We start from the raw sequence: 24,618 nt of genomic DNA on the forward strand, positions 1-24,618 counted from the left end.
TGGAGACTAACACCTGCAAGGTGATTTGACTGAGGTGTTTATGACAGTGGGTGGATTGAGCAAGTTCAATGTTGTTGGGATTGTTCCGCTTGCTCAGATGACACACACACACACACACACACACACACACACATGAGGAGGCAAAAATTCAAATTTAGAGGGATGTTTGCACAATAGATTTGTGGAAGTTTGCCTTTAGCCAGCAGGTGGTTGATTGCTGAAACAAACTTCCATCGTTTGTTCTGGAAGTGCTTGAATAAATTCAAGGAAGAACTAAACTATTGGAGGGAATGGATAGGTAAAATGGGAAGGTTTTTTTTTTTTTTTTTTGGCTGGTGCTGTACAAATTTGCTTCTTTGCGTCATTTGCCACTACTAATACCAATATTAATAAAATTATAGAATAAATTATAAATAAAACAATAAGACTAAACATTATATTGTAAACTATGTGAAATTAAATGAAACTGACTGCATAGAGCATTATAATCTCTACAATGGAACTCTTTGTGTTCCTTGAAACAAAGGATCCAAATAAATTTGATTTGAATACATTCAATTATGGTTGAAAGGTACATGCTGGGAAGAAGACCAAATAATGGCAATAACAGTAATAACTCATAAAAGTAATTTCTTAAAAAGGATCAAAACAATAACCTCACTATTTAAAGTTGAGGTAATTCATTTAATGAGACCAAGAAGTTCAAAATGTTTTAAGAAAAATGGCATCTATATCAGCAAATGAATGAGACCATGTCACATGGTAACATTAAGATCTTCAAGAGGATCAACAACTTCGATCCATTCTTGTGTATAATTTATATATACTAATTTTAGCCAATGTTTGAGAAAAAGCTGAGAGAGCTTACACATACTTGTATTTAAACGCATATTGTTTTCACTAAGCCAAGATGAGATCAGTTTGAGACAAAACTGTAAAATATGAGAATCAGAAATCAAATCAATAACCCTGTAATGTTTAAGGTCATCAAGAGCACCTGCCATTGCCATTTGACACTGAAAGTTTGGAGTGTTGTTGCAAGGTCATTGAAGTATTGTATATGACGAACAGTCCAGGACCCAGAGAGAGGTGGGGGAGGGGACCCATGGCACTCACAAGAGCTAAAAAAAATGAAGGGTAAAGCTCCTTTGACAACATTTACTGATCTGTTATTTAGATGAATTATACAGTCATGTAAAAGTGTATGGTGTAATACTCCATAAGACAATAACTTACACCAAAGCACTGCAGAATAAGAAGAGTCAAAAGCTTCGGTTAAGTCTAAGAACAGAGAATCAATCTAGGAATCCTTTTCTAAATTAACAAGTGTAGAGTGCAAAAACAAGGTCAAATTTAAGCAGATTAAGAATCGAGATGGGTTGTTAATTATAGAGATCAGATTTATCTCCATTATTTTTGAAATCTGTATTTCCTCTAGTCACTAGAGGAAATACAGATATTGAACAATTTAGTAAAACTGGAACTAATGTATTTTAGCATTTTTTTAAACAGCATGACTTATAGCTCATCAGGGCCTGTGACAATGTAGTCACTGACTTTAAAATAGCAGTTAAAATATTGTTGGGCTGAAATTCAAATGAACTCAAACAACATTGAGCACCAACTATAACTGTGAATAATGGTCAGGATCAAAGTCACAACTCAGGGAGGAAGCTGAAAAAACTTTTGCACCACAGAAAGGTTTGACATCGGAATTATGTAAAACATATACAGTGGATTTAAGATATTGACTGAACTGGAACTGGTTAATTTTTTAACATCTTGTCTTATGAGTTTCAAGGAAACTGCTCAGAATGTCTAGACACAGTCCCTTAATAAAATGTTTGTGTAAAAGATTCTTGGATTATATATTTATAAGCCTATTAGATATCCAGTAATAAAAGACTTCCCACTTTGAAATTAGATTCTCTTAATGTAAGAAATTACCAAATTCTATCATAGAGCTTATCATAAAAATAATCAATGTAACAATCAATTACAATGTTGCTGGATTTACAAGAATCCACTGTATATAAGTTAGATATATTTAGGAAAATTAATACATACTTCATAATCATCTTCAGGAATTGCTTTTATATGTTTTTCTTGATTCTTCTTTTTATTTTGAGCAGAAAAGTTTGACTTTTTATTTTTATTAGCAATTACAGATACAAAAGCACTACTGGGATCTAAATCCTGAAACATAAAAAGAATTTTAATGAAATTCTAATGAAATGGGTTAATGACCAAACATCTTTAAGCCTGATTATAATACCTAAGAGTTGGTAAAATCTTATTTCTTCATAACACTCACTGTACAAAACTGCATACAGATTTAGAAGGAACAGTTTTTAAAGTATAATGTAAATTCTGTGAAATTAGCTTTGCAATAACAATAAATAATTAAAATTTCTTAACCAAAATATTTAGAAAACCCATGCACATTAGCCATAATTTCATTATCATGAAAATATTCAAGTAAAAAAATTGGTTCTCTGTGACTAAGTTTTTAATGAGTTCTTATAAACTTTCAATTTAAATGACCTTAACACAGCAATTACTTATATTAAAAATAGGTTTGGAGAATGAAATATCCTATCAGTCCAATTAATAAAAAAATAATTATGTTCAAATGTAGATTTTCTAGAACTTTCATAATTTCATTTATTTGGAGAAGTCTGGTTTTGACCTAATCATAGACTGTGGAATTTCTATCGGTCTCTTCAACCATGGCTACAGTTAGATGATCTCAGGCAGGAGCAGAGCCACCCTCCCCCAAAGAGTTATTCTGGGGTTTTCTAGCTTCTGTAAAGTTCAACTTGGTCTGTGAATACTTGTGCAGAGACATAATACACAATGGAGCAACATGGCCAAAGTCACAGATGAGCCTAAAAACCCAACAACCAAGCAGTAAACTGGATAATAACAAAAATACATATTATATTATGTTACATATTTTTTGATAGCTCAACACTTGAGGGAAGTCTTTCTTTTGTTTCATATGGGAACTGAGTAAAGTGTTTAATTTCATTAAAAATTTAAATGGTATGGACATACAAAAACTGCAGAATCTGGGCAACCACAACAAGACCTGACTGAAGTATTAAAAGCTTTAAATGGATTGAATAAACTGAATGGTGATGGCATCCTTAATTTTGCTGAGTGACACGCACACACACTTAAACTAAAAAAGGATAATTGTAGGATAGGATGTGCAGAAATCTGCTTTCAGTAAGAGAGTAATTAATTGCTGGAATAAATTGTCACTTGGTGATGTGGAAGTGAATTGTTTGAATAAATGTAAAAGAAGGATTGGACAATTTTTAGAAGAGATGGGCAACTGATATGGGTAGTTTATTTTTTTTTTTTTTTTTAGCTGATGCTATAGTAGCTTTCTTCTTTGCATCATCTTGCCACAACTAATATTAATTAAACGATACTGTATATATTACTGAGAGTAGTTACCCACAAAAATACACAGGTAATACTTAAAGTTACAAAAGGAGAGCAAATTACCATATGATTGTAACTGGCGGTTTTTTTTACCTCCAGTTATGCACAATAAGAGTTTAGTGGGCATGCATGTCAAACTCATGAGGCATACTCCTGCAGACTGGCAAAGCTAGTATAGTCCTTAAACTCCTTTCTGTTTACAAATTAAAAATATACACAACATTAGCCATTAAAATATTTCAATCCCACACATTTAATTTTTTTAATTACTAAACATGATATAACTGGCTAATGTTTCTGATTCATTGACAATAGAAAACATTATGTTTCCACAAAAGGCATTTGCAAAGAGAAATCACACTGGCACTATGAGTAGTGCCAGTGTGATTTGTCACAATGAGGAAGCTCATGGCAAAGTACATGACTTTGGCATTAGCTTCCATTTTCTCACTTTTGCTCTGTTTCATATTCGTTTCAGTTAAGAAACTAAAACATTTAATATATTGACCTTACAGGTTTATGACCTTAATGCAATTTTTTTAATTTTATTATCAAAAATTACTCATATTATACTATTTAGGTAAATAGCAATAGAATTGTAAAATGACAGTGCAATAGAAATTTCTCTTCCTTAACTATCAAATAGTCACATTCAAAAACAAGTTTTGCAACAATCATGTTGGAGTATAAAGTGCAAAAAAAAAAAAAAGACCAGAAATAATTTAAAATTTTGCACTTTGCAGAGCCATCCCTTATTTTAACTATATAAAAGATATAATTATCTCTTAGAGCAGAGTGTGGCAAGAAATGCAGGAACCAGCATTTCTTGACACTCTCAGTTGGCTCACTCCAGCAGACTGTGCCAACCATACTAAGTGGAAGCATTCCATCCATGCCACTGACCCCTAACTGGGACAAACAGCATGGATAAAGTAAAGTAAGAGATATAATTATGAAAAATTTATTTATTTTTAATTGAAACAGTGTAACAGGATGCTAAGAATAAAAATACTTCTTTCTCTGATTGAAACATGTTACATAAGCAAGAAAGGTGAAATGATGTATGAAGTATGTCACCAATGAAAGATTTATGAGATTTTTTTTTATTATGGAGATACTTATTAAATTTTAATATAAATAATAATACAGATCAAAAGATCAAAAGATAAACTTGTGGTAAGCACTTTATAACAGAAATTTTTTTCCTTTTTTTTTCTTTCTTATTTGCTGAAATCATCACTGGTGCAGTGATGATTTCAGCAAACACCTGCTTGCTGTTCCAAAATGTCACTCCTATAATTTCAGACCACATAATTTATTTGCTATATTCAAAAATAAACTACCTAAATTTTTCAACTACATCAAAATAGATACCTAAAGTTTTCTGTATTATCATTTTCTTAGTGTGTGATTGACTAACATGTGAGCTAATAATAGTGCAAGAAGTTTCCTGGTTGCTGACCAAGTTTACATCCCGTGGCCACCAAATACGGAGGATGCAGAGAGGTCAGGGAATGACCACCGCATATCCCCGGAGCAATATACTTGTTTGTTGGTTTTTAGGAGCATTAGCAACTAAGGCCATCTCATCATTGCAACAATGATACAATGATGATGTATCAACCTGAATATCTGGCCTTTCTTTTGCTGTCTCAATTACCACCACAAAGACTGAAATTGAACATAAAGTTATTATTATGTTGATATAAAATATGGTATATTTATATCATATTAACAATGGCCTCTGTAGTGGGACCTGTTTGATTGGTTAGAAATCGACAATTTGATCATCTGCTGTTCAATTTTAACTGAAGAGGAACAGAGCAGCATCATCGTTATTTCACATATAATACCATGTACAAAGGATGGCCACGACTTTCACTTCACTCTTAATAGAAAACAGTTTCCTGTATAGCTGCTTTTGCTGTAATAATCAACAAATATCAGGGGCAAACATTTAATCAGTTGATCTTTGCATAGACCAAGGTAGGCCACTCTTTGTTCATGGTCAGTTGTACATGGCTATGTCTTGATGTAGAAATACAGCTGGCATGGAAATACAAATTATAGATGCCAAAGGTCTCATAGAGATCAATACAATTTACAGCACCACATATAAAGAAGTTTTCAGCAATGTAGCTACAGGTTACGAAACAGCTTATATACATTTTTACTTTTTCAATTTATCCTTTAATTAATAGTGACAAATGGGCCTGGAGTACTGGGGTCCATAGTTTAACAGATATTTATTTAAAGTATACCCAGTAAAATAAAATAAAATAAAATATTTCCAGAAGCTTTCGGAACTCGTGTCCCTTTCTCAACTGACAGAATTTTTAAATACATTACAAGCAAACTGTGGCACGTTACTCATTCGTCATTGTTGTAGCACGGACGTGTGCTGCCTTGCGCCAGTGATCTGGCGCAAGGCAGCACACGTCCGTGCTACAACAATGACGAATGAGTAACGTGCCACAGTTTGCTTGTAATGTATTTAAAAATTCTGTCAGTTGAGAAAGGGACACGAGTTCCGAAAGCTTCTGGAAATATTTTATTTTATTTTATTTTACTGGGTATACTTTAAATAAATATCTGTCCTTTAATTAATATTTGATTGATCCCACCAAATATAAAATTCAATGAAGATCATTGATCAAGGTTTAAAATACATTTTTTTTTGTTAACTATTTTACAGATCTAGGATTTGATGAACAAGGTGTGAAGTACTCAAACTCATTATAGAATTTTACCCACTCTTTCTAATGCAAATCTTCACCTAACGTTTGCAAAAATAAAAATAAAAAAAAACCTTCAAATACTGAGGCAGGACTTTTCCTAATTTGATAACACACTCAAATTCTCATCCTTAATTCAATCATATTAATTTAAGGATTATGCAGACTTTTAAAAGCTAAACATTAATAAAGCTTGCAAGTGGACCATCTCTTAAAGAGTTTCTTTAAAATTAAAGGGTGTAAGATAAAAAAAAAAAGGAACTGTTAATTGAAATTTCAAACATTATTAAATCTTTCTGTTTTTCAGATGATACAAAGGTTGGCAGGATGGTTAGTGCAACAGGATCTAGAAAGGTTGGGCAGAGAAATGGCAATTGAAGTTTAACATTGATAAATGTAAAGTACTGCACATGGGTAGCAGTAACCCCAGAGTAACATACCAGTTGGGTAGTACTACCCTCAGGATAGTGAAAAATGAAAAAGAACTGGGAGTACAGGCAGTTCTCACTTTACGAGTTCCCAGGTTTATGAGTTTTTTCCCCAAGTATCAAGTATCAACAAAATCGAAAATATGAACATTAATTGCAAAAATTAATGTTAAACATTCATAAATACCGCATTCCAAACCACGTGTGTAGCTATACAATAGAACTTTACGATATTAACAGTTCCAGCGACACCATCTTATCGTTAAAATATAATGTGAACCCAATAACACTGTTTTTTGGTAATTTGTTTCAAGATCTCCGAAGTTGAAATTTTCGACGTATAACTAAGCTATTTATCTCTCTAAAATGTCATTTTTAAGGTAACGAGTGTGACCTTAAGGCCACATAAAAGGTCATGAGTGTGGTTTGTAAATTGTATTAGTTACCAATTCGAATCATTAAAATGACTATACTTTCATCGTTATCATATGTTCCGTTATAAGAATCAAAAGTCTTTGTGATATTTTTGTAAAGCACATTTCTGCAAGTCACAATCATAAAACAATAAAAACAATTTTGCACTTTCTGGTTTATTGGGCTTTTGTTACTGCAAGCAATTATAAACGAATAGTAAACTCGATCTTCTTGCATTTGCGAAAATACCGATAGCTGGAATTGTGTGGTTTTTTACGTTATTATGGTGAAATGTGTTTTCCCTTAACTGAAATCTTCAATCGTATAAAAACCATAAATAAATTTTCAGAATCTTCTCTTCATTCCTTTTTTTTTTAAGCTTCGTAAACTTGTTACTCTGTACGAATCTTGTTAGTTGCAATTTGTGTGCCATTAAAAAATGCTTATGCATGCAATCATGAAATTTATAATTAAAAGAGAAGATTATCTTGGAAACAAATGCCTCTTGAAACATTTCTGAAGAAGACGACTCCTTGTGCAACAAACCAAGAGTGCCGAGCAAATAATGAGTGATCAAGGAGTGTGCATTTAGTCAATAATGATAAAGAATAAACATTCTTTAACATTTGTAAGTCATAAATAATTTCTGTATTATTATAATTTGCTTGATTTTACAGGCCACATTTTTATTTCTTTTGATAAATCAATCATTGTTTAAACATAAACTAATCAGCTAACTAATTTCATTGTTGAGAATGTAACACCTATTTTTAACCTTATGTCTATGGTAAATAAATTCCTGCTTTACGAGCGCACGCTAGGAATGAATTAAATTGTAAAGTCAAGAACTACCTGTAATTGTGCAGTCAGATATGAAGTTTTCTGAGCAATGCAGACAGACTATCAGGAAGCGCATGGGATTTCGTCAATGATATACAGAAATTTGGTTAGCAGGAAAAAAGAGGTGATTATCACATTGTACAAGGCAGTGGTCAGGCCACACCTTAAGTACTGCATACAGATCTGAAGGCTTCATTTTAGAAAGGATGTACAGCTGCTGGAATGGGTACAGAGATTGGTGAAGGAAACAATGGGGTGCTCTTACTAAGAAAGCCTTCAGTTTTGAAAATTGCAGCATCTGGTAACTATGCAAAGTGATCTGACTGAAGTATTTAAGGCTTCAAATGGCTTGAGAAAGCTCAATGCTGATGGGATTTTCCTCAAACTATGCACACAAGAGGGCATAAATTCAGATAGAGAAAGGATGGTTGCAGAAAATATGTAGAAGGCCTTTAGCTAGTGGTGGTTGATTGCTAGAACAAACTTCCACCTGTTGTGGAAGTTGATAGCTTAAAAAATTCAAGGAAGAACTAGACAAACTATTGGAGTGAATGATAGGTGAAATGAAAAGTTTTTTGTGTTTTTTTTGCTAATGCTGTATAAGCTTGCTTTCTTGCATCATTTTCCACTGCTAATGCTAATGCTAATAGTGTTTTAATTTTTTTTTTTTTAATTAAGGTTTCACACATGCTATTTAAGTGGGTTGTGGTTCAAGCCTGCATGACTACTAAATTCGATTAATAATTGTATTCATGAATTATTGTAAACTTCTCTGGCCTGGTAGTTGTGCTGGATCATAAACGTTTTTTTTTTTTTTTTTTTTATATATACCACTCCACTGGATTTCACTCTACTACATAATCTTTTTCTCATATTTGATAATATGCACATTTTACTACCAATGGAGCCATAAAACATTAGATTCCAAACCTTTGAAAGTTTTAAAAATTCAGGAAGGATCAAGTTCAGATATTGCCAGATTTATGGGGTCCCATTATACATAAATCTATTAATTACTTTATAATTTTTTTTGAAGTTTGGCATTCTAAATATGGTAAAAAGACATGTTTCTTAGCACATTTTTTTACCGGGTTATACCTATTATTCAACTTTTAGTTGTAAATTTGTCTTCAATAAATATTATCAAGTAATTTTCATGAAAATTACTTTATAATCATACCTAATACTTGATTACCATACTAATATTCAAGCAAATATTAGTACAAGTAGTTCTCGACTTCACAAGTTAATTCGTTCCTAGCATGTGCTCATAAAGCGAAAACTCTTAAAGCAGGAATTTATTTCCCATAGACATAAGGTTTAAAATAGGAGTTACATTCTCAACAATGAAATTAGTTAGCTAATTAGTTTATGTTTAAACAATGATTGATTTATCGAAAGAAATGAAAACATAGAATGCAAAAGCAAACAAATTATAATAATAGAGAAATTATTTACGACTTACAAATGTTAAAGAATGTTTATTCTTGATCATCATCGACTAAATGCACACTGGTTGATTACTCATTATTGGCTCGGCACTCGTTGGTTTGTTGTACAAGGATTCGTCTTCTTCAGAAATGTTTCAAGAGGTGTTTGTTTCCAAGATAATCCCTTTTAATTATAAATTTCACGATTGCATGCATAAGCATTTTTTAACGGCACACACAAATTGCAACTAACAGGATTCGTGCAGAGTAACAAGTTTTCGAAGCTTAAAAAAAAGGAATGAAAAGAAGATTCTGAAAATTTATTTGACACTACGACTGAAGATTTCAGTGAAGGGAAAACACATTTCACCATCCATAATAACATAAAAACCCACACAATTCCAACTATCAGTACTTTCGCAAATGCAAGAAGATAGAGTTTTCTATTCGTTTATAATTGCTTGCAGTAACAGAAACACCCAATAAACCGGAAAGTGCAAATTGTTTTTATTGTTTTATGGTAGTGATCTCCAAGAATGTGTTTTAGAAAAATATTACAAAGGCATTCAAAACTGATTCTTATAATGGAACATATGATAACGATGAAAGTGTAGTGCATTTTAGTGATTTGAATTGGTAACTAATACAATTTACAAACCACGCTCACGACCTTTTATATAGCTTTAGGTCATGCTCGTGACCTTAAAAATGACATTTTACAGAGATAAATAGCTTAGTGAAATTTTCAACCTCCAAAGATCTTGAAACAAATTACCAAAAATGAATTTGTTATTGGGTTCACATTACGATATTTTAACGATATGATGGTGTCTCTGGAACAGATTAATATCGTAAAGTGGGGTACACTCTATTGTATAGCTATGCACGTGGTTTGGAATGCGGTATTTATGAATATTTAACATTCAATTTTTTGCAATTAACATTCATATTTTCGATTTTGCTGATACTTGATACTTGGGGGGAAAAAACTCATAAACCCGGGAACTCGTAAAGCAAGAACTGCCTGTACAGCAATACCCTGCATAGCACTAATAACTGGTACCGAAACTGTTCCGTGTTACGTGAAACCGTGCTGATTGAGGTATAATTATAATGGGTTTTAATTGAATGCATACCAGAGAAACAGTCTATAAACAAATTATAATAAATCTATAAACAATTTGCGGTTGATAACCAATTAAAAGAATTAATTAAAAATATTGCAAAAATTTTATTAATGAAAGGTAACATCATTAGAGATGAGAAAAAAACTTTATTGCTTATTTAGGTATTTCAATAATAAAGTCTGGTGGAATGGTCTCTTCTTTTTCTCGGTGTACAAGTTTTTGAATGCACCTTAAGGTGCAGTCAAAAACTTGTACGCCGAGAAAAAGAAGCACAAAAGAAGCATTTTTGTAGCATCAAAACTCATCTTGTAAAATTTGCCATATCTTGATGCTATGTTCAACATTCTGACCTCCATTCATAATTGCCTTGCAGGACATGTCAACCCCTCCGAAAAACTTTCTCCAATTCTTCTGCTGAAAATTTTTTTGGTGACACTTCAGTGTTATCCACTTCAGAATTGTTTTCCTCTTCTTCACATGCAGTTTGCTCGTCAATTGTGAGGATACTTGCATCATCTAAGTCATTTGTATGTGAGTCAATGCAGTCAAGTACAGTGGCAATGTAAAAAATTTAAAAAAAAAAAAAGTCTCTTCTGATCTTCACAATGTCTTTGGCAATTGTCTGAATTCATAATTCAAAACCAGTGAAATAATTTGCCAAATGGGGAAAAACATGCTGCTAAACAGAATGCATGTTGTTGGCAGAAATTTCTACCCAAAATGCAAATATATTTTTGATCGTATTTAAAGGAGTAAAAAATAAATTGTGAAATGAAAAGCTATCATGTCATCTTGTCAGGATGGAATTAAGAATACTGAACACTGTTGCACTTTGCCAGCGACTGCCTAAGGGAAGCTATTGGCACATGTGCATGTGAGACAAGAGTGGGCACTGCAGCATATATGTATGCATTCCTAGGCTACAACAATGTAGCATATATGTAGAGTACATGTCTAGACTTTTGAATGAGTTTTAATAGGTACAGTAAATTTTTGACTTAAACTTAATTGAAAACCGTGTTATAGTGAAACCCATGTTAAGCGACATATTGCTGTATTATAATCTCCATAATTAGTAATGTGATAAAAAAATGCATGCAGATCATTTGCTATTTTGTTATTTGTGTTTATTCGGTATAATTATTAATTAGTGTGATACATATAGTGAAATAGTGAAACCCATGCTAAGCGACATATTGCTGTATTATAATCTCCATAATTAGTAATGTGATAAAAAAATGCATGCAGATCATTTGCTATTTTGTTATTTGTGTTTATTCGGTATAATTATTAATTAGTGTGATACATAGAAACATATATAAAAAATTTCACTTTGTTGTTTCATAAATGTTTTTAAGAAGATGAGGAATGTGATATTATCAACCACATGGTTGATAATACCACATTCAAGCCACAACAAGGTTGATTTTTACCACAACAAAGTTGATTTTTACCACATGGAAAATTGCTGCTCTTGCTCAAGCAAATAAAATTAAAGGTAAAATAAATAAACAAATATAAATAAATTTAAATTAAGATAATCAATGCCCACCCTGGGAAGTGCTTCAGTACAGAATTCTGCTATAAAAGGCATAACTAAAGCTTGGATAAATGTGAGAAGACAAATACATATCAGCCAAGCCAAAGATGAATTTGTGTTTATGTCTTAATATAAATTTATGAAAATAATAAAACTTTGTCTTAATGCTAATCCCATTAAAAAAAAAAAATTAATAATAACACAAAAGAAGAAAGGTGAAGGAATCAGGAGGTATTTACCACTATGAGTTCCTCCAAAGGTCAGATTTCCATTGTGACTACTGTTCATTAAAAGAGTTCACAGATGCCTCTATACAATCATTCAATTCCATTCAATGCTTCCTGTGGTCTTCTGTCAAAAGGATGTCAGAAGGATTTTGACAAATCTTGATGCTAAGAAAGTTCCAGGTCCTGATGGTATTTCTCCACTTGTTCTCAAAACCTGTGCTCCTGAACTTACTCCTGTTCTTTGCTGCCTTTTATCACTTTCTTATTCCAAAGGTGTTTTTCCTTCTGCTTGGAAATTTGCTCATATCCAGCCAGTTCCTAAAAAGGGTGACAAATCCCTCCCATCCAATTATCGTCCCATTGAAATTACTTCTACTCTTTCTAAAGTAATGGAGAAATCAATTAACCACCAACTCTTAAACTACCTAGAAACTTTCTGTCTGATCAACGATCGCCAGTATGGATTCTGTCAGTGTTCCATACTGACATATGGAAAAGTTCGGTGAAACACAAGCAGCTTCTCTTGACATCTCCAAGGCTTTCGATCGTGTTTGGCATAAAGGTCTTCTAAACAAGCTTCCATCTTATGGTTTGCCAACTGTTTGTTGTAATTGGTTATCCAGTTTTCTCTCTGATCGCTCACTGAGGGTGATGGTAGATGGCTCTCTGTCTTCTAATTTCTCCACTAATGCTGGTGTCCCCCAAGATTCAGTTCTTTCCCCCACTCTTTTCCTTTTGAATATTATTAACCTTCTTCCACTGAATGGAAATCCTATCCATAGTTTTGCCGATGATAGCACATTACATTCCACTTTTCATTTTGAAAAACCTTGCCCTGCTCAATCAGCTTCAACTTTTCGAATATCTGCTACCAATTCCTTAAATGCCGATCTCCAGGTAGTTCTCCAGTGGGGCAAAGACAACTTAGTTGATTTCAATCCTTCTACAACTCATTCTTGTCTTATATCTCGCAAAAAGGATTCTTCTGCTCCTATGCTTATCTTTGGTGACACTCCGATTTCTAAGCAAAATGATATATCTCTTTTGGGGATTACCTTGACTTCTAATCTCTCTTGGCACAAGCACATTACAAATATTGCTTCCTCTGCATCTAAAAAACTTGGTTTTCTCTTTTGCTCTCGGCGTTACTTTTCTTCCAAACAGCTGTTCACTCTGTACAAATCGCAAATCCGCCCTACCATGGAATATTGTTCCCACATGTGGGGCGGTGCCCTCAAAACCTCTCGCAGGCCTCTAGATTCCATTCGGAAGAGGGCAGTTAGGTTAATTAATGTCTCATCTGTAACAGAGTCTCTCCCCTCTCTGTCTCATAGATGTTCTGTTTCTGTTGCATGCCTTTTCTATAGTTACTTGCATGGACATTGTTCTTCTGAATTGGCTTCTATAATTCCCACTCTCTTTCAAAACAGTCTGAACACGTGCCACAACCAGTCAACATCCTTTTACTGTCCAAGTTCAATTCCACAGAACCAATTTTTCTTCTTCCTCATTTATTCATTCAACTGCCATTTTATGGAACAACCTTCCTTCATACGTATTTCCTGAAAATCACAGTCTACAGAAGTTCAAGTCTAATGTCAACAGATATCTTCTTTCATCTTCTCAATCTTCAACCCAAGCAGTACTAAGTACTATAGGTTCTAATACCTCTCATGTTTGGGGTTTTCATAAAAAAAAAAAAAAAAAAGAATTAAAGTAAAAGAAAATATAAAATGAAAATTTAAATGTCATCCAGACCATATTGGCTAACCTAAATGAAATGTAAATATGCAAATAAATTTATAAACAAATCACAAAAAAATCTAAAAAGGGAGTATACCAAATAATTAAATCAATGTAAATTTTTGAATAATTAATCACAACTTCATTCAGTGAGAGCAAAAACATACAAATATAATTTTATTGTTTTCTTATTTTATTTATTATTATTTTTTTTGTGTAAAAGGGACATTACTACTGATCTCTGGGTTAATATGTGGGTGTAACTTCTTGTACGAAACCAGGCTGCAGTTGCACCTTTCATAACAGAATTCTGTAGCACAGTGCTTTAAAGGTGAGTGGAGTGCTGGCTCTATTAATTTCAATTAATTTATGTTTATTTTGTTTTAAATTTTATTTGCATGAGTATAGATAGCAGTGAAAACTGGAAAGCATTGCAGTTGCAGCAATTTTTCATGTAGTAAAAAAAGTGCTTAATTTAGTTTAATCATTTAAGTGTTTTATTTTTTTAACTATAATTCAAACTTATGGTGCAACAATTTAATATGGAAACAACAACTTGCAACTCTGGCCTTTATGATTATAATCAATTGAATGTGAGAGGGTTATTTTTAATTAAAAATTTCAATTTAACTAAATACAAAAGAATGGAGAATACCATTACCTCTTCTACATCATCTGATAAACTGCTTTCAGTTATTCTAAAACAAATATCAAAATAAAAATACATTAGTACAAAATAATACATAATCATCTTTTTAAGAAGCAGTACTTAAGAAAGCTCTTTCTTGTATGAAATTTTGTCATACTGTAATATCTGCACTGAAACATCTGCCTTCCTCAACAATATCTAACAATCAAAAATATCAAATTTAATGTTCTATTAAGAGATAACTATAATTTAAATAAAGAGCATCACATTCTGGAACTTATACTGGTCCCTTGATCACATGCACATCTCCTCTCTCAGTGATCGGGATGTCCAGGGAGGTAAGAGAAGGGAAATGACATCATAAGAGAGTAACTAACTCCTGACCAGTCAATCAGAGAGACCCAATAACCTATCCTATCCTCTAAAGATCAGTTCTCTTGTATTTAAATACATGGACTGTAACTCCCCCACCCCAAGTTAAAAAGCACACACATGCACACATTTTTCATTGTAAATTTATATTCTCTGCAGCCATGTAAGTGACTTACACAATCTTTGAACTTTATATATTAAATACACCACTCATGGCAGAAGCTGTATGGCTTACGAATGATGATAAACTGTGGACTTAGTTTGGTGGCCAACTGACCTCCTATCAATCATTCCTAAGACCAAAGAATATTTCCCTAGAGTAGTTGAAAGTATGGTGGCTTGAAACAGAATTTATATTTTTCGAAAGTCTAAAGTTAGCCAATTCAAAAGTAATTGATCCAGTGCACTAACTGAAGCAGTCAATACAAGTAATCTTCACTTTATAGATTATGGAGGAATGTAATGGAAATTGTGTAGTTGCAGTGTTATGCGGCAAGATTAACAATGAATATGCAGTTTAGTTTAACAGAATAGTAATTATGACTTTAAATGAGTTGCTATCTTTGTGGGTTATTCCAATTAATTCATAACTACAATTTAAACCACTGTTATTCTGTGATAATTAACGCTATAAAGAACATCATGTAAAAAAAAACAAATTTTCATTATAAATTTATATTCTATTATAAAAAAGATGCATCCACAATGCAACTATATCTTTCTCCCTTAACTTTAAATTTTCTTATGTAGATAGCTTCTTTAACTTTTCTTTTAATAAAATCTCCTGGCCTCAGATAATTTCTAAATTTTTTTACATTAAAAGCATGGGAGCATCTGTAGATGTGCTCTGCTATCTTGGATTTCATGGTTTTCCTCTTTCTACATGTCTATAATATTCTCCAACCCTCATTTCAAATAACCATCCTGTCTCACCAATGTAAATTTTCCCATAGAAATGCATTTTTTGTAATTAACATGTCTAGTGTCTAAGCAGGGAAATTGTATCTGTAGAAAATTAAATTCCTCAACTAGATGCGGACAAATTGGTTAAGTGCGAGAAGACAGAGGGTGGTAATCAATGGGTGCTGCTCTTCTTGGACTAATGTTATTAGTGGAGTCCCACAGGGTTCGGTGTTAGGTCCACTGTTGTTTTGTATATTTATCAATGATATTGATGAAGGTATATCAGGCTTAATGTCGAAGTTTGCAGATGATACAAAGGTTGGCAGGGTTGTTAATGACAGTAATGGCAGTCTACTACTGCAACAGGATCTAAATAATTTGGGCAGATGGGCTAAGAAGTGGCAACTGAAGTTTAACCTTGACAAATGCAAAGTACTGCATATGGGTAGAAATAACCCCAGAGAAACATACCAACTGTCTGGTACTACACTTAAGGTGGTAGAAAATGAAAAAGACCTGGGAGTAATTGTGCAGTCAGATATGAAGTTCTCTGAGCAATGCAGACAGGCTGCCAGGGCAGGTCATTGGGTTTTGTCAATGATATATAGGAATTTTGCTAGCAGGGAAAAGGAGGTGATTATCCCTCTGTATAAGGCAATGGTCAGGCCACGCCTTGAGTACTGCGTACAGGTCTGGAGACCTCATTTTAGGAAGGATGTAGATTTACTTGAGCGGGTACAGAGAAGGGCAACAAGATTGGTGAGGGGAATGAAGGGATCCTCTTACCAAGAGAGGCTTAAGTTCTGCAAATTGCAGTGGCTGGAGACTAGGCACCTGCGCGGTGATCTGATTGAGGTATATAAGGCCTTGAATGGATTGAGCACGGTGAATTCTGATGGGATCCTTCCACTTGTTCAGATTACGAACCTAAGTGGGCATAAATTCAAATGAAGAAAAGACAGATGTAGAATAGATGTGCGGAAATTTGCCTTTAGCCAGCGGGTGGTTAATTGCTGGAACAAACTTCCATCTGTCATTGTGGAAGTTGATAGCTTGAATAAATTTAAGGAGGAACTGGACAGGCATTTGGAGGGAATGGTGTGATTTTTTTTGGCTGATGCTGCATAAGCTCATACATTTGCTTTCTTGCATCACATGCCACTACTACTATTTCCCTTACTAGACAGACACAGGCACAGTATATTAATAAAGGCTGAATTCCTTGTCAATCACAATTTCAAAAGACAAGTAAGTAGTGCCTATAAATAGCATAATTTCACCTTCTTCCAGCAAAACTTCTCTGGTGCATAGAGGTAGTACATCATGAACATGAAAACAGGTTGATGGATGATGAACTGATCATTAGTACCCAACAACATTCACGACAAACTTTACTGAAAGTGCTTTATACATATGGTAAAAAATGTCATTGCCATTTACAGGAAAGAAAGAGATCTTATATAGTATTCAGCAAAAAAAAAAAAACCTTCACTTATTATTATTATTATGTTATTTGGTTTTTTTTAGGAGTAGTAGCAACTAAGGCCATATTGCTCCGGGGATATGCGGTAGTCATTCCCCGACCTTTCCGCATCCTCCGTATTTGGTGGTCACAGGCTCAAACCCTGATCTAATCAAGAAGCGTGTGTTACGCACTGCTGCTCCTGCCCACCTGGCTATGGAGGGGCCAAAAATCTTCACCAGATGGAAATTTGTCCTAACAATCAACTACCTGCTGGCTGAAGGTAAACTTTCACACATCTATCATGCAACTATCTTTCCACAATTTGAATTTGTGATCAGCCAAAAAAAAAAAAAAACAAAAAAAAAAACCACTTATTTCACCCATCGCCCCAAATGTTTGTCAAGTTCTGCCTTGAATCTATTTAAGCTATCAACTTCTACGACAGATGGAAGTTTGTTCCAGCAATCAACCACCCGCTGGCTAAAGGCAAAATTCTGCACATCTATCCTACAACCTTCTTTCCTCAATTTGAATTTATGCCCTCTCAGGTGATTATTCTGAGCAAGAGAAAGAATCCCATCAGCATTGGGCATGCTCAAGCCTTTATACACCTAAATCAGATCACTTCACAGGTGCCTAGTCTCCAGACACTGTAATTTACAAAACTTAAGCCTTTCTTCGTAAGAGAAACCCTTTGTTCTGTTCACTAATCTTGTTGCCCTTCTCTGTACTCATTCGAACAGCTCTACGTCCTTCTTAAACCAACGCCTCCAGACCTGTATACAGTACTCAAGTTGTGGCCTGGCCATTGCCTTATACAAGAGGATAATCACCTTCTTATCCCTGCTAAAAAATTCCTATATATCACTGACAAGACAACATGAGCTACTCTTGCAGACCGTCTGCCTGCACAATTACCCCAAGGTCCTTTTCATTCTCTACCACTGTCAGTGCGGTAGCACAGAGTTGATACGTTACTCTGGGATTACTGCTTCCCATACACAGTACTTTACATTTGTCAATGTTAAACTTCATTTGCCACCTCTCAGCCCATTTGCTCAACTTTTCTAGATACTGTTGCAGCAGTGTACTGTCATTAGTGTCATTAACAACCTTGCCAACCTGCGTATCGTCTGCAAACTTGCACATTAAGCCAGATATACCATCATCAATATCATTTATAAATACAGAAAACAACAATGGACCCAACACTCAACCCTGAGGGACTCAACTAATAACATTAGTCCACGAAGAGCAGTGTCCATTGATTACCGCTCTCTATCTTCTCCCACTCAACCATCCCTTTATCCAAGCAGCAATTTGCCTCCAATGCCACACTGCTTCAACTTGTGCAGCAGTCTTCCATGTGCAACAGTACCAAAAGCCTTTCTAAGATCCAAATATATGATATCAAAGTTATTCTTTGCATCCAGTTCCTTTGTGATTACATCATAGTATCCAATCAAATTAGTCAGACAAGACTTCCCCTTAACAAAACCATGCTGTGTCCGAGCTATAACTGAAGTCTTGTCTAGATGATCGTGCAATGCTACTTTAACCAGTGCCTCCATTAATTTCCCTGAAACAGAAGTTAAACTAACAGGTCTGTAATTACCTGTGTCTCCCTTTGATCCTCTTTCGTTGATTGGAGTCACATTTACACATCTCCAGTCCATGGGTACCTCCCCTGAGTCCAGGGAAGCTCTCATAATTATGGCTAAGGGTTTGCTTACTTCCTTTGATGCCTCCTTTAATATAACTGTATAGATCCAATCCACCCCAGGTGCCTTTCTTATGTTTATCTTCAACAATTTCTCTTCCACTTTACTCTCAGTTATTACAAGATTATCTAGCTTACTGCCAGAGTTGAATTCACCTCTGGCATTCCCCTCCCTGAATAACTCCTCATGTGTGAATGTAGATGCAAAATATTCATTTAGTTTGTTAGCTACCTGAGCAGGATCATCAACAGTTGAACCATCGATATCAAATGGACCAATCTGATTCATCCTCTTCCTTCTAGAGTTTACATAAGTAAAGAACTCTTTGCTGTTTTTCTTTGCATCCTTTGCCAAAGATTTCTCGTAATTTGCCTTTGCCCGCCTAACCTCCTTTGTAACTTGGTTAGAGACCAGCTTATATCTGTCATAGTCTTCTGTGTCACATGTTAATTTATATGTATCCCATGCATTTTTCTTCTCTGTCACATGTCTAATTAGTTCATCTGACATCCTTTTAGGCCTAAATTTTCAACAATATTTATTTGTTGGCCTAGTAGCTTCCAAGATTAATTCTTTGAATGCTTCCCATTTTGAATTTGCTGTTGGTAACATCATCAGTTGGTCCCACCATATAGAATTTAAATACTGTCTCAGACCACGGTAATCGCCTTTGCGAAAGCAAAAACCCTTCCCTTACCCTTTATGGTAGTTAATTCTTTGAGTAAATCCCACTTCAGCACACTAAGATCACTGCCACCTAGTGGTTCCTTTATCTGCAGATTCTTGATGCATGAAGAATCACTACTGATAATCAGATCAAGAGTATTACTCCCTCTAGTTGCCTCCTGAACATGCTGCTGTAGAAAACAATCATCCAATAAATCCACAAAAGCCTTGCTAGTGTGTAAGTGGCCAACCCACAAATTCCAGTCAATCTCTGGGAAATTAAAATACCCCATTATAAGACACTCTGATTTACTGGCCCACTCTATTTCTCTGCAGAATTGTTCATTATATTCATCAGATTGATTAGGCCTATAACACACACCTACTCTCATTTTTCTTTTCCCAGTGCTTAAGTCACACCAAACAGACTGAACATTGCATTGTCCACCAACATCAATTGGATGCACTTCCTTAGGTTTTATGTGTTTCTTAACTAACAGTATAACCCCTCCTCCCTTTCTGTCCTGTCTATCCTTTCTGTACACATTGTACTCCCCAAATTCCAGTTCTGCACTGCTTATGTCTGTTTGATACCATGTCTCTGATATCACAACAATATCTGCTTTTGATGTCGTGACTAGCATTTCAAGCTCATCGAATTTATTAACTATATTCCTAACACTGGTGTACATGCAAGTATACATGCATCTGTTTCTACTCTCAGTTACCCTAACACAGCCATGTATTTTCTTGTTCCACTAGCAGTCCTGGAAATCCCCATTGCCTTGCTTTTCAGGCTGCTGCTCAATTGCATTTCAATAGAAGTAGTGCAAAAATCACTTTTACCTCTGCCAGCGGCTACTGTTAATCTATTAGTTCATGTAAGAAACGGTGCAAGAATATTTGCTGACGCTATCGAGGCAGAGTTAGATGGGTCGGAAAACTGCTAGCTCGGGGGGATAATTTAAGTGTATCCCATTGCTGTAGAAGCAGTCTCTCCTGTTAACAACACAGACCAGGCTGAGAAAAATTCTACCCCTTGAGCCTTGAAGAATCTCTCCAGGGCCAAATTGATCGACAAGGCTCTCATCATATACTCCCTCCTATCGTGTCTGGGCAGAATTGCAGACACTTTCAAATTCAACCCTAACTCATGGCTTGTTTTCAGCACTGACTTGTACTTTTTAAGTAATTCCGCCGGTCTCCTATTCTTAATATCATTAGTGCCAATGTGTACAACAATATCACCCTTTGTGCCCTTAAAAGATATCAACCTACAATTTCATCAACCTTTGCCCTTGGCAGACATACCCTGGTCCTGTTCCATCTATCCTTTTTGCATAATATGTTCCCCGTTTCCCCTGACAATAGAGTCACCTACAACAACTAGTTCCTTCGAGACCAGTGCATTCTGCCTTTGGATTTGTCGCTGTGTTGCTTGATGTTCAAGTGCAAGCGCTGGCATTGATCTGGGCAGCTGAGAGCTTAATGGGCCCCTCGATTTAAATCCTTCGAGGGCATCCACCCTGTCCTTCAAGCTCTCATATAAGCCCATAACAATGCTGAGTTGGCATCTGATTTCCTTGCACTTCTTACATCGCACACACACAAAGACATTCCCCTTGGCAATATCATGTCCCATTCCTGATTGCTCCACAAACATCAAACAAGCAGTGCATTTCAATAGACTGTGATTCAGAGGCGAACTGCTCCCCTCAGTTCTCCCGAGTCACAGCACTTCCATTAGTTTTAGCCTTTTGATTTGCTGCTCTGGTCTGAGTCATGATTTCTATTCAAGTTCAATAAAATTCCAATACAAAATATAACCCTAAACTTATATCCCAATGCAGTAATAACACTATATATATATGTATTTCGGTATCGAATGTTATCTCCGAGTTAAGTTATATGATTTTCTTATCCCCTGTCAACTTATATGTATTAATTTATGATGTTACGTTTTTTTTACATTCATTTAGTTAAAGTACAATTCAACTGACAATGAAATTTAATAAGATTAATAAATTTTAGTGATGAATTGATACTACTATACTCGCTATCTAGTTTTCCGTTAAACATTATGCTATCTAGTTCGGTGCACACGTATCGTATAACAATGGCGGCAAGTTACGAACGGTTAATCTACGGCCATGAGGTATTATTTACTTTCCAAATTGAGCTATCTAAATTCAAAATAAATCACGGAGCTTGACTAGGTCTATAAGCTACTTATAGAAATAATTTAATCTAACAATTAAGTCAATAAAGTTGCTAAGTATAATTAAAAACTTGGTGTTTGTGGGAGCTGCAAAACCTGTGCAACACGTGGATTTGATACGCTTACCGATACTAAGTAATAACCTACAAAATCTCTATCTAAATTCAAATTAAACTAAAGTATTGTTACTAGGAATATAAAGCAGCTCTAAAAAATAAATTAATATGCCAATTTAAGTCAATAAAAAAGCAAAACTTCTCTATTTGCTGGAGCCCGTAAAAACTTCGCCTGTTCACTTGTACTCTCGCACCCCAATGGTTCTGGCTCATATTTCCAGATTCTTATCAGCAACAAGATTCATAGGGATTTGCCAGCCCATACATTTATTTTATTTGAAAATAAACTTGTATGATATATCTTTAGTTTATAATAAACTTTTAAGATCTTTTATTATTCTTTATTGCTTTCTGAATTGAGAGAATTTATCATCACTGGGCTATATTGTATGCACTGTGTTGGAAATTAAAAATCTGCAGAATAAAGTTTGCTTTTTTTATGGCTAACTGAACAATTACAGTTAAACTACTCTCAGATGATTTTATTCATTAACAAAAATAAGAAGAAATTCAGAGAAAAACATGTTATTGCAAAAAGACAGAGGAAACTATGTTACAATGCTGAGACAGAGAAGGGCTCAAATTAAGTCAGAACAATGGTTTCTCTGTGGAGAGTAGGCAGCAATAAGTATGGGTTATTGTGTATTGTCTATATAAGTGCATGTCCACAGGCTTAAATATTTGCATGCTGTGTGGGCTAAAAAAACCCAGAATAACTTATAGGGAAAAAATTACTTCCTCTGGATAAGGTCAGCTAACTACAGCCCGAAATGAAGAAATCTTCAAGAAATCCTCCACAATTCTTATTTAAGAATTCTTTGATATTTGAAAGAATTCAAATCTCTTGAAATTTACAGATGGAAATTTCTCTTCTTGAATCAGGTGCTAGGAACAGCTATTTCCAAATTTATCAGATTCTGTCAATCCAGAAGATGCCAATGAAGATGATTTTAGTGCAAGTATACAATTTTGTACTCTAAATCAAGTGTCATAAATTTTATTTTTGATCGGAGTGGAAATAGAAGAGTTTCAAACAGACTGCACCTATATTTTGAATTCTGACCATTATTTCAAAATGGCAGATCAAAACAGAACTATCCCCATCAGGGTGCACTCTTCCCCCCGCAAATATTGGAAATTTGGTTTGGATTAGATTTTCTGTGGCAACCTAGTTTACATTATACATTACCATCTTCCAGCCATATAAAGAGGTCTAAGGGTGGTTCCCACTAACAACTAGAGGAATTCCTAAATTCCATTTCAACTGGGGCTGTAATTAACTAATTTCAGGTGGAGGGAGTAAAGTTTTCCTCCATAGTGTGTTATTTCAGGTTTTTCAGCATGCACAACATGCTAATCAACTTATGAACACACGCTTTTAGAGACAAAATAAACATACGGAAAGGAATGACAAGCTCTGATAATGTTAAAATATTCGCTATATAACTAAGCTATTTATCTCTGTAAAAGGTCATTTTTATAATGGAAATTGCACTACACTTTCATCGTTATCATGTGTTCCGTTATAAGAATCTATTTTGAATGCCTTTGTGATATTTTTCTAAAACACATTTCTGGAGGTCACTACCATAAAACAATAAAAATAATTTGCACTTTCCAGTTTACTGGGCTTTTCTGTTCGCGCAATCTATTATAAACGGGTAGTAAACTTGATCTTATTGCATTTGCGATAACTGGAATTGTGTGGGTTTTTACGTTACAGTTTTATGGTGAAATGAGTTGCCCTTCACTGAAATCTTCAATCATACAAACAAACATAAATAAATTTTCAGAATCTTCTCTTCATTCCTATTTACTTATTACAATGGTGAAGGGAAAGGGACCAATGGAAAGTGCAAGTGCTGGCAGTGCTAGCAAACGAAACAAAATTGATTTAGAAATGAAGATGATTAATTAAGTACGAAGCAGGACAAAGTTTGTCATCTATTGCACGGAATTAGGTCTTGCTGCTTCAACAGTGAATACTATCTTAAGAGACAGTGCGCATATAAAATAACATGTTAAAGGATCAAAGCTTGGTTTTTGGTTTTTTTTTTTAGGAGCATTAGCAACTAAGGCCATATTGCTCCGGGATATGCGGTGGTCATTCCCTGACCTTTCCGCATCCTTCATATTTGGTGGCGACGGGCTCGAACCCCGGTCTAATCAAGAAGTGTGTGCTATACACTGCTGCTCCTTCCCACCTGGCTACGGAGGCGCCAAGGATCAAAGCATTTAAGATCAAAAGTGATCACAAAACAGCATTCAGGTGCTATATCGAAGATGGAAAAGCTATTAATAATATGGATGGAAAATCAGATTCAGAAGCAAGTGCCCCTGAGTCCAATTGCCGTTCAAGTAACAACAACAAGTATTTATGAAGATATTAAGGATAAGTATGGCGAACCCCAAGCCAAGTTCGTGGCAAGCAATGAGTCGTTTAATCGGTTCAAGCATCGCGCTGGTTTCCAAAACATTAAAGTATGCGGTAGAGTCGCAAGTGCCGATTCTGCAGCTGCAGAGAAATTTTGTGATGTGTTGGAAAATACCCCTTCTAAATCTCCACAGCTC

The 24,618-nt window shown here is 34.8% G+C and overlaps 1 protein-coding gene across 1 annotated transcript in view; it reads right to left on the reverse strand.

Moving 5' to 3' along the window:
• LOC150083300 (uncharacterized) overlaps positions 1-24,618 on the reverse strand; it is a 300,614-nt gene that overhangs the window by 207,491 nt on the left and 68,505 nt on the right. The window contains exons 6-7 of the mRNA XM_090378469.1: positions 14,599-14,635; positions 2,068-2,196 (exon numbers count right to left, since the gene is read on the reverse strand). Of these exons, the coding sequence (XP_090234595.1) occupies positions 2,068-2,196; positions 14,599-14,635 (166 nt within the window). The remainder of the gene's footprint in view (positions 1-2,067; positions 2,197-14,598; positions 14,636-24,618) is intronic.

The sequence above is a fragment of the Mastigoproctus giganteus genome, chromosome 7 (genome assembly GCF_048544385.1).
Source record: "Mastigoproctus giganteus isolate SK-2022 chromosome 7, ASM4854438v1, whole genome shotgun sequence".
NCBI classification, from domain to species: Eukaryota; Metazoa; Arthropoda; class Arachnida; order Uropygi; family Thelyphonidae; genus Mastigoproctus; species Mastigoproctus giganteus.